The sequence below is a fragment of the Misgurnus anguillicaudatus genome, unplaced genomic scaffold (assembly GCF_027580225.2).
Source record: "Misgurnus anguillicaudatus unplaced genomic scaffold, ASM2758022v2 HiC_scaffold_28, whole genome shotgun sequence".
NCBI classification, from domain to species: Eukaryota; Metazoa; Chordata; class Actinopteri; order Cypriniformes; family Cobitidae; genus Misgurnus; species Misgurnus anguillicaudatus.
In genome coordinates, this window is record NW_027395278.1 from 6,878,481 (window position 1) to 6,893,405 (window position 14,925).

The window sequence follows — 14,925 nt, forward strand, 5'->3', positions numbered from 1 at the left end:
TGCATTGGTTTTTAAGTATTTAATCATGGGACATGCAAGATACATATCAGCATAGGAGACATAGGATCTTGTGTCCTATAGTTCTTTCTCGTTTACTATCACTATCTCTATTCTCTCTCTCCACACACACAGTAAGATTTGTGCTGATGGCAGAAGGCAAATCCAACTGGGCTGATTACTGATTAAAAGGAATTATGAGAGAGGTCACAGCTTAGCCTGTGGCAGACCCTTACACAAATGTCCACTTTTATGAACAAACAATGCATTCATATTGTTGGACAAAAACTGAGGACATCTGATGGAAATACAGGGACTAATCAACTTTAATGAAGTGAAATATCATAGACATGAATGCCGTAGACATGAACTGGTGAGTAATACCTCTTTAATACAATCCCTATTCAAGGATCATCCTTACTCACCAAGTCTGAATGAGGACAAGCCTGCGTATGTTTGTCCAGGTGAACTTTGTTTTGCCTGCTATTTTGAGCCTTTAATATCGTGATCATGAATATTTTTAGAATTATCACTTTATATGGCTGCAAATATTTGGATTTGACATTTGGAGAGTATTTACAATACTTTTATGGAAATGTATGTAAATAGTAATGATGTGCTGATCCGAAATCGGAAGATTGCTGAATCTGGTATAGCGTAATATATTGCAAATAATACAGTTACCATAGTATCAATGATAATTTCACCAAGTCAGATTTATGTTATACAGTTTTGCATCTCTATGTAATGTTCTGGTTTTGCTCAGTGTACCTACTGTGTTGCTTTTTTCCTCAGGTGTACATTTGCAAAAATATTTGGAGTGGAAAATATTTCACTATTTTTTGAAATCACCACCAATGGCCTCTTCAACCACTTTGATAAACCTGTGAATTAAATGGCCTTGTTAAGCTCAGCTGACCAATTTTTTTTTTGTTGCCTTTTTATCACAATCTGTTCATCTCACAATTAAAATCCTTAAAATGAATTTGCTACATTCTTACAGTTTGAACATAGCTACTAAATAACACTAAGTTAGGGCATAAAGCTGATGGTTAAGAAGAATAAGTCCTATTATGCGCTTGTCTATTCTTCAAATACCAACCGTATATGCTTCTATGAAACTAAGGCAATTACCACGGATCTAATATGGCTGTGTTACCAGTGAGGTTCACTAAAACCAAGAGGGACAAACTGGCTCAGGTTCTGTGGGTGCTGAACTGGGTTTCTGTGGTAACAGGGATCATCCTCTTTAGTTTGGGAATCTTTCTGAAAGTGGAGATTAACAAACGGCAGGACCTAATGACCGAACGTCAGCTTCAGTCTGTGCCAAACATGTTAATTGCAGTAGGATTGATAGCTTGTGGAATCAACTTTTTAGGAGGAAAGATCTGCTATGACTGTGTGGACACTAGCAAGTTCTTGCGTTGGAAGCTTGTCATGCTTCCATACATCATTTGTACGTTTTTCTTCACTCTGAGTGTCCTCGTGGGCGCCCTGATGTGCTACAGCTTGCACGGACAGCTGGAAGAGTCACTCATGCTGGGGCTACGTGATGCTATGCGGTACTACAAGGACACGGACACACCCGGACGCTGCTTCTTAAAACGCACTGTCGATCTCCTGCAGATCCAGTTCCAATGCTGTGGGAATGAGGGCCACAGAGACTGGTTTCAGATCCAGTGGGTCAGCAACCGGTACCTAGACATGTCTCGACGGGAAGTGGTGGAGTAAGTTAGACATGCCAAGTCAAAATAAGCAATTATATTTGATTTAGATTCTGACAATGTATTTTCTTTTCTTATTAGCCGCCTTCGCAGCAATGTGGAGGGCAAATATCTAATGGACGCAGTTCCTTTCAGCTGCTGCAATGTCAACTCTCCTCGTCCATGCATTCAGGATCAAATCACCAATAACTCGGCCCACTTTAATTACGAGTACCAGACCGAGGAGCTCAACCTGTGGATGAGAGGCTGTCGACAAGCTCTGTTAGAGTACTACACAAACATCATGCATTCAATTGGCCTTACTGTTCTTATTATCTGGCTGTTTGAGGTGAGTTGTCTTTATTGCTTTGCTGATCAGCAAAGTTAAAACATTGCGTTTAATTTGACAGCTTTGATGTTCTAATCCACAGTGAAATTAGAAATATTTGCAAAGCCTTTTAAAGGAATCATTCATCCAAAAATTTAAATTCTGCCATCATTCTGCCACGCTCATGTTGTTACAAACCTGTATACATTTATTTGCTCTGATGAACACGAAGGAAGATATTTTGAGGAATGTTTGTAGGGTGATTCTCTGAATTGGGTGCCCTTCAAGTCCCCCAAACTTACTTCAAAGATTTTTAATTAAAGGAAATCACAAAATGCATTTTAACGCAATCAATTAATAGAACCAGGTGCCTTTGCATTATAATGCAACAACAAATGCTTTTATTTTATTTTAATTTATAGATATGGGTTGCCGAAGTAGTAGACAACAAGCATACTTGCATGTCCCCACTAACCATCATTACATTTTCATTGAATATCAAACAAATAAAAACTGCAATTAATGCAAAATAGTTACTGCTAATTTAATCATACGTGGGTTTACTTTAACTAAAATATACATATGTATATAAAAATGCATTAATTATATATGAAATTGCAATATTTATACACGTCCTCCAGTTTGTTTTCAACCCCGTCACGCCATACTATTTACCCCCCTATAAAAATAACGGATCAATCCCTGTGGCATCACACCCAGAAAGTGATATCACACAAGTCTCTTGAAGAACATGCTGCAAAGAAAGGCAAGTGTCAGAATCTTTTCTTACATTTATTTCATGTTTTTCACTGTCAGATTAAGATTGTCAGGCTCAACATTTCAACTCTGTTGTATTACTAAATGATAGTAAACAACGGTTTAAGAAAAATTTAATAATAGTTTTGCAAAACATTAAACTTGTATGATTTCCTAAATGCCATGTGATGCTACTGTCTTAGTTAAGTACGGAGTTACAGCTACTGTTAGGCAAAAACTTCAACCCCGTCACATTCAACCCCGTCACATTTTTATTATAACAGGGTTGAATCGTTGTGACGGGGTTGAAAATTTGACACTTTTTAGTAGAGTACTCAATTGTAGACTTGTTATATTGTTATGTGACCTGTTAGAAATAATCGATTATGGTATTTTATGTTCAATAAAACCAAATTGAAAGATCGATTGATGTTTTTGATCAAATAATCCTTAATTCTTTTGATTTAATGTTAAATACTTATTAAAATGTTTGTTTGTTTTTGCCAACTTTAATAAAATACAATTTTATTGAATGTGATATCATTCATTTTACAGGTAAGAAATCCATGCTATATTAAATGATGATCATCACTTCAACCCTGTTATCATTTTCAACCCCGTTATGCTGAGTTCAACCCTGTTATTTGATAGTTTTTATTAATATTTTGGTGATAAAACGACAAATTAGGTCAATGTTTGTTTTGCTGTGTGCAGAATTTACAGGACAGTCTGAAAAAATATGAAAGCCTGATTAAATTCTAATGTTAATGCATATTTTGTGATAAGATATGAAGACCAATGTTAGATACAGTTTTCATGACCTGATTTGGTATTCAAATGGTGAGTATTAAAAAAAAATTCTACATGCAATAAATGATATCAAACAAGGGACATCTCTTTGAAAAGCTTCTACAAGAATTTACTTGAAAATCTTTTTAAATCATATTTAAACAGGGTCCAAGTCCAAGTGGAAAAAAACACTCAATATTGATTAGAATTTCATGCCTGAGGTGGGAAAATGTATTTTCTTAAAGGTTTGACTAATCCACTATCACATGAAATGATCAAAAATATAACTATTTAAGGTATATATTTAAAAAAAAGTATGACCCAAAAGGCACCCAATTCAGAGAATCACCCTGTAACCAAACATTTTTCTATAGTAAGAAAAAAGAATACTATGGAAGTGAATGGGGCTCATGAACGGTTTGGTTAGTAAATGATGACAGAATTTTCATTTTTTGGTGTAAACTAACCCAGCCTCTAATATAAGTACCTTCTCTGAAAGCTCTCTGTCCTTACGGGGGTCCGGTACCTCCAGACGGCCCTGGAGAACGTGGTGCGTCAAGGTGACCCCGAAAGTGACTCTGACGGGTGGCTCCTCGAGAGCAGCTTGGTGGAGACGGCTCGCTCTAATTTCAGCATTATCAAAAACCTGGGCAAGTTTAACCAAATCAACACAGCCAGCAATGGAGATCCAAACATTGACAGACCATCTACAGCACACTATGGTCCAGACAATGTGCCTCCAAAGCCTATTCCAATAGCCAGTTAGCCTTTGGCCATATTGTTCATTCTGATGACCGTTTTAAATGTTACATACATAAGCAAACAAACAAACATGAAAATCTGATTTTTTCCATGTTTAAGTGCTAGAAATGGGTCCCCGGTGCTTCTATCAACCTAGAAAATGTAAAAAGATCAATCCAGTAACTTTTTAAGTTTTGGTAAACTATTATCTGCAAGGATGTGAAAAAAAAGATCATTGAAATTTGGCTCTTCCTGTGATGTCAGAGGATAATACTGCCCCTTAATCTGCACTATCCAACCACAGCACTGCCATTTAGTGCAGAGATCAGTTTATTTGCATTTAAAGGGACACACCCAAATGGCACATTTTTGCTGAATTCCGTTTCAATGTGAAATGAAAATCATGAATTACATTGTTTTGACATGCAAAGAAGAGGTTTATGTCAGTGTAAAGCAACATGGGGCCTTGACATCTTAAACTGCCTCTTAATAAAGATGCAACAGTCTAATTTATATAAAAGTGTTTAGCAATTGTACCATGTACTGTAAATAGTGTGAATAAGGATCAATACATGTGTTATGGTAAGTAGGTTGGATTGCAGTGTTAGAAATTTAAATTTTTTAAGGGCATTTAGGGATGTTTATTACATTTACAACAGCTTTTTTTCAGTTAGTCCATTAATATCAAACATTTTTAATGTTACCAAATAAAGTTATTTTTGAATAATCAAATAGTAACTTTCAACTGCATTCCTGCCTTTTAAATTCCTGTCCATAATGCACTGTGAAGAAACATTTTCGTGAAATCATAAATATTCTATATACACTCACCTAAAGGATTATTAGGAACACCATACTAATACTGTGTTTGACCCCTTTTTGCCTTCAGAACTGCCTTAATTCTACGTGGCATTGATTCAACAAGGTGCTGAAAGCATTTTTTAGAAATGTTGGCCCATATTGATAGGATAGCATCTTGCAGTTGATGGAGATTTGTGGGATGCACATCCACGGCACGAAGCTCCGGTTCCACCACATCCCAAAGATGCTCTATTGGGATGAGATCTGGTGATTGTGGGGGCCATTTTAGTACAGTGAACTCATTGTCATGTTCAAGAAACCAATTTGAAATTATTTGAGCTTTGTGACATGGTGCATTATCCTGCTGGAAGTAGCCATCAGAGGATGGGTACATGGTGGTCATAAAGGGATGAACATGGTCAGAAACAATGCTCAGGTAGGCCGTGGCATTTGAATGATGCCCAATTGGCACTAAGGGGCCTAAAGTATGCCAAGAAAACATCCCCCACACCATTACACCACCACCAGCCTGCACAGTGGTAATAAGGCATGATGGATCCATGTTCTCATTATGTTTACACCAAATTCTGACTCTACCATCTGAATGTCTTAACAGAAATTGAGACTCATCAGACCAGGCACATTTTTCCAGTCTTCAACTGTCCAATTTTAGTGAGCTTGTGCAAATTGTAGCCTCTTTTTCCTATTTGTAGTGGAGATGAGTGGTACCCGGTGGGGTCTTCTGCTGTTGTAGCCCATCCGCCTCAAGGTTGTGCGTGTTGTGGCTTCACAAATGCTTTGCTGCATACCTCGGTTGTAACGAGTGGTTATTGTAGTCAAAGTTGCTCTTCTATCAGCTTGAATCAGTCTGCCCTTTTTATTCTGACCTCTAGCATCAAGGTATTTTCGCCCACAGGACTGCCGCATACTGGATATTTTCCCTTTTCACACCATTCTTTATAAACCCTAGAAATGGTTGTGCGTGAAAATCCCAGTAATTGAGCAGATTGTGAAATACTCGGACCGGCACTGTCTGGCACCACAACCATGCCACGCTCAGAATTGCTTAAATCACCTTTCTTTCCCATTCTGACATTCAGTTTGGAGTTTAGGAGATTGTCTTGACCAGGACCACACCCCAAAATGCATTGAAGCAACTGCCATGGGATTGGTTCTTCTTCTTCTTCTTCTTCTAGGGTTTTATGGCGGTTGGCAAACCAACTTAAAAGGTGCATTCCCGCCACCTACTGGAAAGGAGTGTGAAGGAGCATATTTGAAAGGAAGATTTAAACTTAACCTACTCTGTAAAAAAAATATATAAATTTAAGAGTTTACACAGAAGTGATTTTTACATCCTATTAAATAATCCTGTTTCCTTTAAAAATATAATTAACTCGTGATATATTTTTGATTGCTTAGTACCTTTCCCTAGGAAAACTTGAAGTGTCATCTCATTAATCTCAATATTTCTTAAAGCTTGTTTTAACTTGAAACGCTCTCTTTCATAAGCTTCACATTCTATGAGCACATGTCCTACAGTTTCAGCTAATCCACATTTATCACAATTTCCATTGTCATGCTTACCAATTCTTTGAAGACATTTATTTAATAAACAATGTCCTAAACGCATTCTTGTGACTAAAACGTCCTCTTTCCTATTTCTGAATCTTCTTCTCACTGAACCAACTTCTCCTTGAATACCGTAAAAATGTCTACCCTTTATTTCTTCATTCCATTCCTTCTGCCAAATTTCCTGTATTTGTTTCGCTATTATCACTTTAATTTCTGTCTTACTTAATGCCACTTTAATATCCTTTTGTGGATGATTTAATGCCTGCTTGGCCAAATTATCAGCCTCTTCATTTCCTTCCTCCCCATATGCGATGGAATCCAAACAAAATTTACAAATAATCCATACTGTCTTGATCTGTAAAGACTCTGCATTACTTCAAAAATCATATCTTGCCTTGCTGATGATGTTCCACTTGCCAAGCTATACAAAACTGAAAAAGAATCTGTACAAATCACTGCCCTTGTTGGTTGTACTTCTTCTATCCACTGTAGAGCTAGACATATTGCTATTATTTCTGCTGTGAATACAGAAATATGATCTGAAGTTCTTTTTGATATTCTGATATTAAAGAGTGGTATATATACTGCTACTGCTGTTTTCCCGGATTCTGGATCTTTTGAACCATCAGTATATATTTGTACTGCACTATAATACGTTTGGTCTATGTATTGCTGTATATCTAGACTATTTAAGCCATCATTCTGCCTTTCTTTACTCAATTGAGTATCTATTAAAGGCATTGGGAAAAGCCAAGGGGGGATTGCTGAACTATTTACAGTAGATGCAACATTTAATTCACTTAACCCCATCTTCCGAGCCTCCTCACTGGCCGTCCATCCAAAACTCGATATCTTTTTAATTCCATGTTCCCAACATTCCTGCAACACCATTTTAATTGGATGACGATCCGAATGTCCCTTAATACTTATCCAATATCTCATTTTTAACTTAAGTCTACGAATTTTTTGAGGCATTTCCCCCATCTCTACTTGCACTGCCGGTATTGGAGAGGATCTGAAAGCTCCACAACAAATTCGCAAAGCCTGCGACTGAATTGTCTCTAACTTTACAAGTTGAGCTTTAGATGCAGTACAATATACCATACTGCCGTAATCTATTGCTGATCTTATTGTGGCACAATAAACTGTCTTAAGGGACTGACAACATGCTCCCCAATCGATTCCTGCTAAGCACCTCATGACATTTAAAGCTTTTTTGCATTTGTCTACAAGCTTCTGGATATGTATTATAAAATTCAATTTAACATCCATCCATACACCTAAAAAACGCACAACTGCTGTTTGCTTCACTTCTTGACCATACAATTTAATGCTAATGATAGGGTTACTTTTCTTTTTTGTAAAACAAATTACTTGAGTTTTGTCCACTGAGAACCGAAAACCCCATTCATTTGCCCAATCATGGGATTGGTTGATTAGATAATTGCATTAATGAGAAATTGAACAGGTGTTCCTAATTATCCTTTAGGTGAGTGTATATATTCAACAACACCTATGCAAAAACTATGCCTCAATCTCGTGCCTGAAAAAATAGGCTTATACAGTTATTCACAAAAATGATTACATTAGGCTATTATAACAATACCGATGGCCTCTAACTCTATTTTTACACTATAAAGTTCAATTATGACTAAATTGATTTTAAATATGTTATGATAGTAAATTCAACATGTAATGTTTGATTAACGAATAAAAGTTGATAATCCCAAAATTGTAATGTCTAGGATTGCTATATGGGGTACAATTATGAGCTCAGATTCAAAACCCTCTGAGAGAAAATAAATGAGTTTTTTTTTACCAGACTTTCAATGGATTCTGCCAACAAACTGGTATTTCTTAATAGCCTGAAGTCAGGATTAAGTGAATTTGAAGCAAAAGTATTTGATGAATGTATAATACATGCCGAGAACATTTGGTTAATATCATTATTTCATTTTTGACGGATGTGGCATTTAGTGGCTTTAGCATCTGAGCGCTTTAATTACTTCGCTTTAAATGTCTGCATGTAAACCCAGCATTTTTTGTTTTTGGATGTGAAAGATACTTAAATTCTTTGGCTTGTTGTGTAACATTGGTGTACAATAGGCACCAACTAGGCTTATTGCAAAAACACTCAGAATGTGTGTAACTCATGATTATTATTATAATGTAAGTTTTGAGATTTTCAATCACAATGCTCTGTCTCAACAGGAAAACTGTATTTCTTATATTAATGTGAACCAAAGATAACCATTATTTTTCATTTGGAAACTACAGTATTTACAATAAAAAACTTGAGAAAGTACACATAACACATCTAGTCTACAAGATACAAAGCAAAGACAAGCAATCCATCATGGATGAGTTTTCACTCAGTAGTTTATTGTAAACAAACAGCTTGAAGCCAAGTGCAAACTAAAACTTCTTCCATATTTTTGAAACATGATGTAAGTTGTGTATTGTGTTCTTTATAACCTGCCATTAAACTGTCACTAAATGAAAAGGCTAGTATTTAATACATAATAATGAGTGGAAAAAGTGAAATACGCTTGGATTTATCCAACAGGCATTGTTGCATGTGAACATTGACTTACAGTGTTTCTATTACATAACGGTTATATTTATATAATAAAATAAGCTTCTAATTATACATTATTGTTTTATATACATGTTCATGTGACATCCATAGCACAGGTGAAGAAAGATTACAGATTTACCCCCAAAAGAATATCACAATGAGGCACATGCAAAAAATTGTAATGGCCCTTAAAATGGGCTTTATGATTTTGAGGAGAAACGTGACTTAGACAAAATTTTGTATAATTCACAAGTAACAGCTTCACATCCTTAAACAATATACTTTACCACATTTTCTATAATAACCTTACATATTGATATAATTTTCTCGCAGATTAACAAAAAAACTGCAGCAAAGAAGGGTTGGAAAACATTTTGCAAAGGTATAAAACAACAGAAAAGCATGTAATAGAGACAAAAGCCTCTTTACATTCTGATAATGATACAAAAACCACACAATGAGGCACAAATCAGTAAGAAACGATGCAGCCTGCAACCAAAGCTAAATAAATTAAGAGCCGAGAAACACGCTGACTTTGTGAATCATTTTTATGGGTCTATTCAGTGTGGCTGCCCATAAAACAATGTCTGAAGGAAATCAGTTCGTAAAGATGTTGGGAAGCTGGGAAGTTTTATTAGTCTTTGCAGTGAGGCAGATTTCAAGCGTAACCTAGCAGAATGTCGCATGCCCTGCGGTTGGCGTTGTGCTGCTCCTCAGAGCATCTGCCACTCAAAGGCGAACATGACGTTGAGAACCTCCAGACTACGGGCAATTTCTTCCAGGATGCAGTGTTGCTGCCACATATTGAGCAATTTGCGGTAACGCTCTGGACTCAGGTGCAGAGGGTTCCCACGCCTGCAAGAGCACACAATGCGCGTAAAGAAAATGTTAACAAGTCTAAGAGACTGAGAGTCAATATTCAACATTAAAATGACGGTAAGGACAAATTTATGTATGCTTAAGTGATGCATTTTTTGTTTGAACTGTACAACACTGGGACACAATTTACAATATTGTTCTGTTTGTTAAAGGGACACTGCACTTTTTTAAAATTATGCTCATTTTCCAGCTCCCCTAGAGTTAAACATTTGATTTTTATCGTTTTGGAATCCATTCAGCAGATCTCCGGTTCTGGCGCTACCACTTTTAGCATAGCTTAGCACAATCTATTGAGTCAGATTAGACCATTAGCATCACGCTCAAAATGAACCAAAGAGTTTAGACATTTTTTTTATTTAAAACTTGACTCTTCTGTAGTTACATCGTGTACTACAGGGTTCCCACACCTTAGTTAACTTCAAATTCAAGGACCTTTCAAGGACTTTCCAGGTCCAATACCCTCAAATTCAAGGACTAAATGTGGGGGCACGTTTCATTGTTACAGTTCCCTTTCGAGGGAATCGCGCTGCGTCACTGCGGTGACACTTTGGGGACCCTCCACGTGCGTCTGAATGTGTATATCAAATTCAACCAATGATGAGGCTTAACGACAAAGGCAGGGTGAAGTATATCGCTATCTGAAATATTGCCAAAAACGGCGTTTCAGGGACGCAGGAATATGGCAAGGGAGACGCAGCGCCTCGTTCCATTCTCAGGGAACAAGTGTTACATACATAACCCGAGACGTTTTCATGTGTCAAACACAACTATGCAAAAAAGCATTTTGGTATGAATCAACATTTGCATACAGAAGATATAAGCATTTAAAGCGAACAGTTTAGCACATGTGCTTAAAAGGCTAGAATTTTTATGATATTATCCTACACTACACAGTGAATAATATGGATTTTTTTCCCAGAAAACTTGCATAAAATAGATTCAAGCACTTTTAATGACCTGTACCTATGTATGTATATTTTCAAAAACTTCCCAGGGCTTAGAATTTTTTCCCCCAGATTCACAAACTTTCAAGGATTTCAAGGACCCGTGGGAACCCTGGTACTAGACCGACGGAAAATTAAAAGTTGCGATTTTCTAGGCAGATATGGCCAGGAACTATACTCTCATTCTGGCGTAATAATCAAGGACTTTGCTGCTGTACCATGGCTACAGGAGGCGCAATGATATTACGTAGTGGCTGAAAATAGTCCCCTGCTATTAAAAGATACTAAGGGGACTATTTTTGGCTGCTGCGTAATATCATTGAAATGATAATCGCAACTTTTAATTTTCCGCCGGTCTTAGTACATGATGTAACTACAGAAGAGTCAAGTTTTAAATAGGAAAAATATCGAAACTCTGGTCATTTTTGAGCGGGATGCTAATGGTCTAATCAGATTCAATGGATTATGCTAAGCTATGCTAAAAGTGGTAGCGCCAGACGCAGGGATCCACTGAATGGATTCCAAAATGGTAAGAATCAAATGTTTAACTCTAGGGGAGCTGGAAAATGAGCATATTTTCAAAAAAAGTGGAGCGACCCCTTAACAATGTAAAAACATTAAACATTGTAAAGTATTCCACATTATTAAACAATGTTTTGATAATTTCAATAGAAAATGCAGGCCTATCAGTTGCCAAAATTTATATGTTAGTGCTTCCCTGGTTATTTTGCATCTATAAAAATATACATTACACAAGCTCTGGATCTGTTTCTCCATAGTCATCAAGGTAAGGAGCTGGATATCGACACCCTCGGGTCTTACTGGCCATCAATACAATCTCACACTCTCTAACCCTGCTCAAACAAACAGAAAAACAAAATCTTCATTGGCAATCATTTGATAGACACACTAGATCAAAACAGTAAACTTATTCCAGGTACAATTAAGTGTCTGGATCAAAAACAACAGCATACATTCATAGATTCTACATTGCCTTGTTTGGAAGTACTGTGCAAAAGTCTTAGGCCACCATGCTACTATTAGATTTGTTGTTTTTGCAATTGTATAGTCATACTGTATATAATTATTTCTCAGTCTCTTTATTAGAATACAACCAGAAAATACAGGGAATGTGTATGTTGCAATAAAAACAGTATAAAAGTATAAGCGGAAGTGTCAGGTATTTAGGGTAAACTCCCCTTCCACTTCAGCAATAGCAGGCAGCTGTGCAGGATCTCTTAAACCTAAATGAAATTAAATCATAATTTCTCATTCTAATCGAATGACTTCTGGACTTCAGTCTTCTCAAAAAAGCTCAAGATGTGTTTAGTGCCAAGAGAGGTCACACTAAATACTGGCTGATGCCTGAAGAAGACATTTAGTTCTGAAATTTTTATTTATTTTGTAGACATATTTCCTGTATTTTGTTTGTATCTTAAAAAAAGAGTGAAAAATAAATATGGATGGACATTAAAACTTTGATAAAATAACACAGCTGGTGATGGTGGCCTAAGACTTTTGCACAGTACTGTGCATAATCACAAACCTGTCTATAACTGGTGTAAAATCACCTTATCATCTTATGCCAAGTAGTTTGTTAGTAAAAAAGATGTGGATGGAAAATGAGACGCTAGGGATGTAACGATTCAATCACGATTCAATCGCGGTCCTCATTAAAAATGCCTGTCTGAAATCGATTCTGAATCGCAAGGCTGCGATTCTTTGTTTTATGCACAGCTTGTGCCTGTATTACGGCATTTGGTCAGTAGGAAGTCCTTATCAATCTAAAATCATTATGAGTCGGAGTCGTTTATACTGTGCATTTAAAAAAGCAACACTCGTTAAACAAAATCATTCAAAATATTCTTTATTATCATGAAAATACCTGAAACAATTTGAAGAACAGCGTATAAATATTCATGTGTAGACATTTCCTGGAATAGCGTTTGTAATGCTACTTCTTGTGTGGCACAAAGGGAGTTTCTGCACGGGAGCGCCCCCTGGTGTTCGGATGTGCCTGGATTTCACCGTAATTCATTCAAATTCATTCATTGAGAAAACGCGCATTTGCACGATGAATCGTTACACCCCTATGAGACGCACCTGAGAAATATTCCCACACCAGCCCCGCAGGTGTCAGCGTGGGCCGTGCAAGCTCCCACATCTTCTCCGTTCAGCTGCACCTGACAGCAGGGACTCTGTGCGCACAGCATGACCCCGCAGAGCAGACACAAAGTTGGGTGTTTGCGCTCATCATCTGATGAGTTTGGACATCTAGAGAGATGATAAGCAGAAAATCCTTTTATTACAACTTAATTTTAATCTATTTAAATAAGACATTTACATGATAAGACTACATGATTTAGGTAACTAACTGCAGACTCTTACTTAAATTGACTTGCTTGGTTCAGCAGCACGCTATAGTCCTCTGGAAGATCTATTAACCTGTTTATTTTGCAAGGATACCTGAACAGAAATTCGGAAAGTCATGTAATTTGCCTTTAATAATGAGGAATGATTTTGACAAATAAACAGAGGAGAAAGTGAATGTCATCTGACCTGATAATGTGCATTTCACCTTTAAGTGCTCTGGATATGGCTGGATTTTCACACCACCTGAGTCACAGACATAAAACATCGCTTGATATTTAGAAATGCTTAAGATATTTCTAAACTCCTGATTTAATCTGTGCATCTACTTGTAAATTACGTGGATATAATGGATATAAGTCCATTGTTAAAAGCATTATGCACAAGTAGTTGCCTACACTGATTTTACAATGGTTCATGTTAGTTATAAACCGAAAGGCAAAGGAATTTCTTAAATAACTCAGGTCATATAAGGTCATATTCAGGTCATTTTGATTTTATTAATATTACATTTATTTAAAAAAAATGCAATAATAAAGCAATATATAGGACTCTTTATGTTGTTGTTTTTTTCAGTTATAATTTTTGTCCTTGTCATAATGAAATTATACACTTAAAAGGGACACTCCACTTAAAAAAAATAAAAAAATAAGCTCATTTTCCAGCTCCCCTAGAGTTAAACATTAGATTTTTACAGTTTTGAAAACCATTCAGCTGATCTCAAGGTCTGGCGGTACCACTTTTAGCATAGCTTAGCACAATCCACTGAATCTAATTAGACCATTAGCATTGCGCTAAAAAATAACCAAAGAGTTTCGATATTTTTTCTATTTAAAACTTGACTCTTCTGTAGTTACATTGTATTCTAAGACGGACGGAAAATTAAAACTTGCAATTTTCTTGGCCGGTATAGCTAGGAACTATATATACTCTTGTTCTGGTGTAATAATCAAGGACTTTGCTGCTGTAACATGGCTGCAGGAGGCACAATGATATTACACAGCGACTGAAAATAGTCCCCTTGGTAACTTTCAATATCAGGGGACTATTTTCGGGCACTACGTAGTATCATTGCGCCTCCTTCAGCCATGTTACGGTAGCAAAGTCCTTGATTATTACACCAGAATGAGAGTATAGTTCCTAGCCATATCTGCCTAGAAAATCGCAACTTTTAATTTTCCGTCGGTCTTAGTACACAATATAACTACAGAAGAGTCAAGTTGTAAATAGGAAAAATATTGAAACTCTTTGGTTATTTTTGAATGCGATGCTAATGATCTAATCAGATTCAATGTATTGTGCTAAGCTATGCTAAAAGTGGTACCACCAGATGCCGAGATCAGCTGAATGGATTACAAAACAGTAAAAAAAAATCTAATGTTTAACTCTAGTGGGGCTGGATAATGAGAATATTTTCAATAAAGGTGAAGTGTCCATTTAAGTGCTAAATAACATTAAATGGAAACA

General features: G+C 36.6%; 2 protein-coding genes across 2 annotated transcripts in view; one reads left to right on the top strand and one right to left on the bottom strand.

Annotated features, from left to right (window-relative positions):
- Positions 1-155: 155 nt before the first annotated feature.
- On the top strand, positions 156-4,400 carry LOC141362592 (photoreceptor outer segment membrane glycoprotein 2-like). Its single transcript, XM_073864881.1, has 4 exons — positions 156-370; positions 793-1,724; positions 1,803-2,049; positions 4,073-4,400. Exons 2-4 carry the CDS (start codon positions 1,144-1,146, stop codon positions 4,337-4,339), a joined length of 1,095 nt encoding a protein of 364 aa, XP_073720982.1. The 5' UTR covers positions 156-370; positions 793-1,143; the 3' UTR covers positions 4,340-4,400.
- Positions 4,401-9,039: 4,639 nt separating this feature from the next.
- Positions 9,040-14,925, bottom strand: part of LOC141362616 (E3 ubiquitin-protein ligase UBR1-like) — a 46,951-nt gene continuing 41,065 nt past the window's right edge. The window contains exons 43-47 of the mRNA XM_073864925.1: positions 13,648-13,704; positions 13,477-13,554; positions 13,192-13,362; positions 11,841-11,942; positions 9,040-10,120 (exon numbers count right to left, since the gene is read on the bottom strand). Coding sequence (XP_073721026.1) covers positions 9,979-10,120; positions 11,841-11,942; positions 13,192-13,362; positions 13,477-13,554; positions 13,648-13,704 — 550 coding nt within the window. The 3' untranslated portion in view covers positions 9,040-9,978. The remainder of the gene's footprint in view (positions 10,121-11,840; positions 11,943-13,191; positions 13,363-13,476; positions 13,555-13,647; positions 13,705-14,925) is intronic.

Bases quoted from the DNA above. Each gene is read 5' to 3' on its own strand.
- LOC141362592 (XM_073864881.1), top strand. From the start codon at position 1,144: ATGGCTGTGTTACCAGTGAGGTTCACTAAAACCAAGAGGGACAAACTG. The intron at 1,725-1,802 runs GTAAGTTAGACA...TTTTCTTATTAG, and splicing joins TCTCGACGGGAAGTGGTGGA to CCGCCTTCGCAGCAATGTGG. The intron at 2,050-4,072 runs GTGAGTTGTCTT...CTTCTCTGAAAG, and splicing joins TTATTATCTGGCTGTTTGAG to CTCTCTGTCCTTACGGGGGT.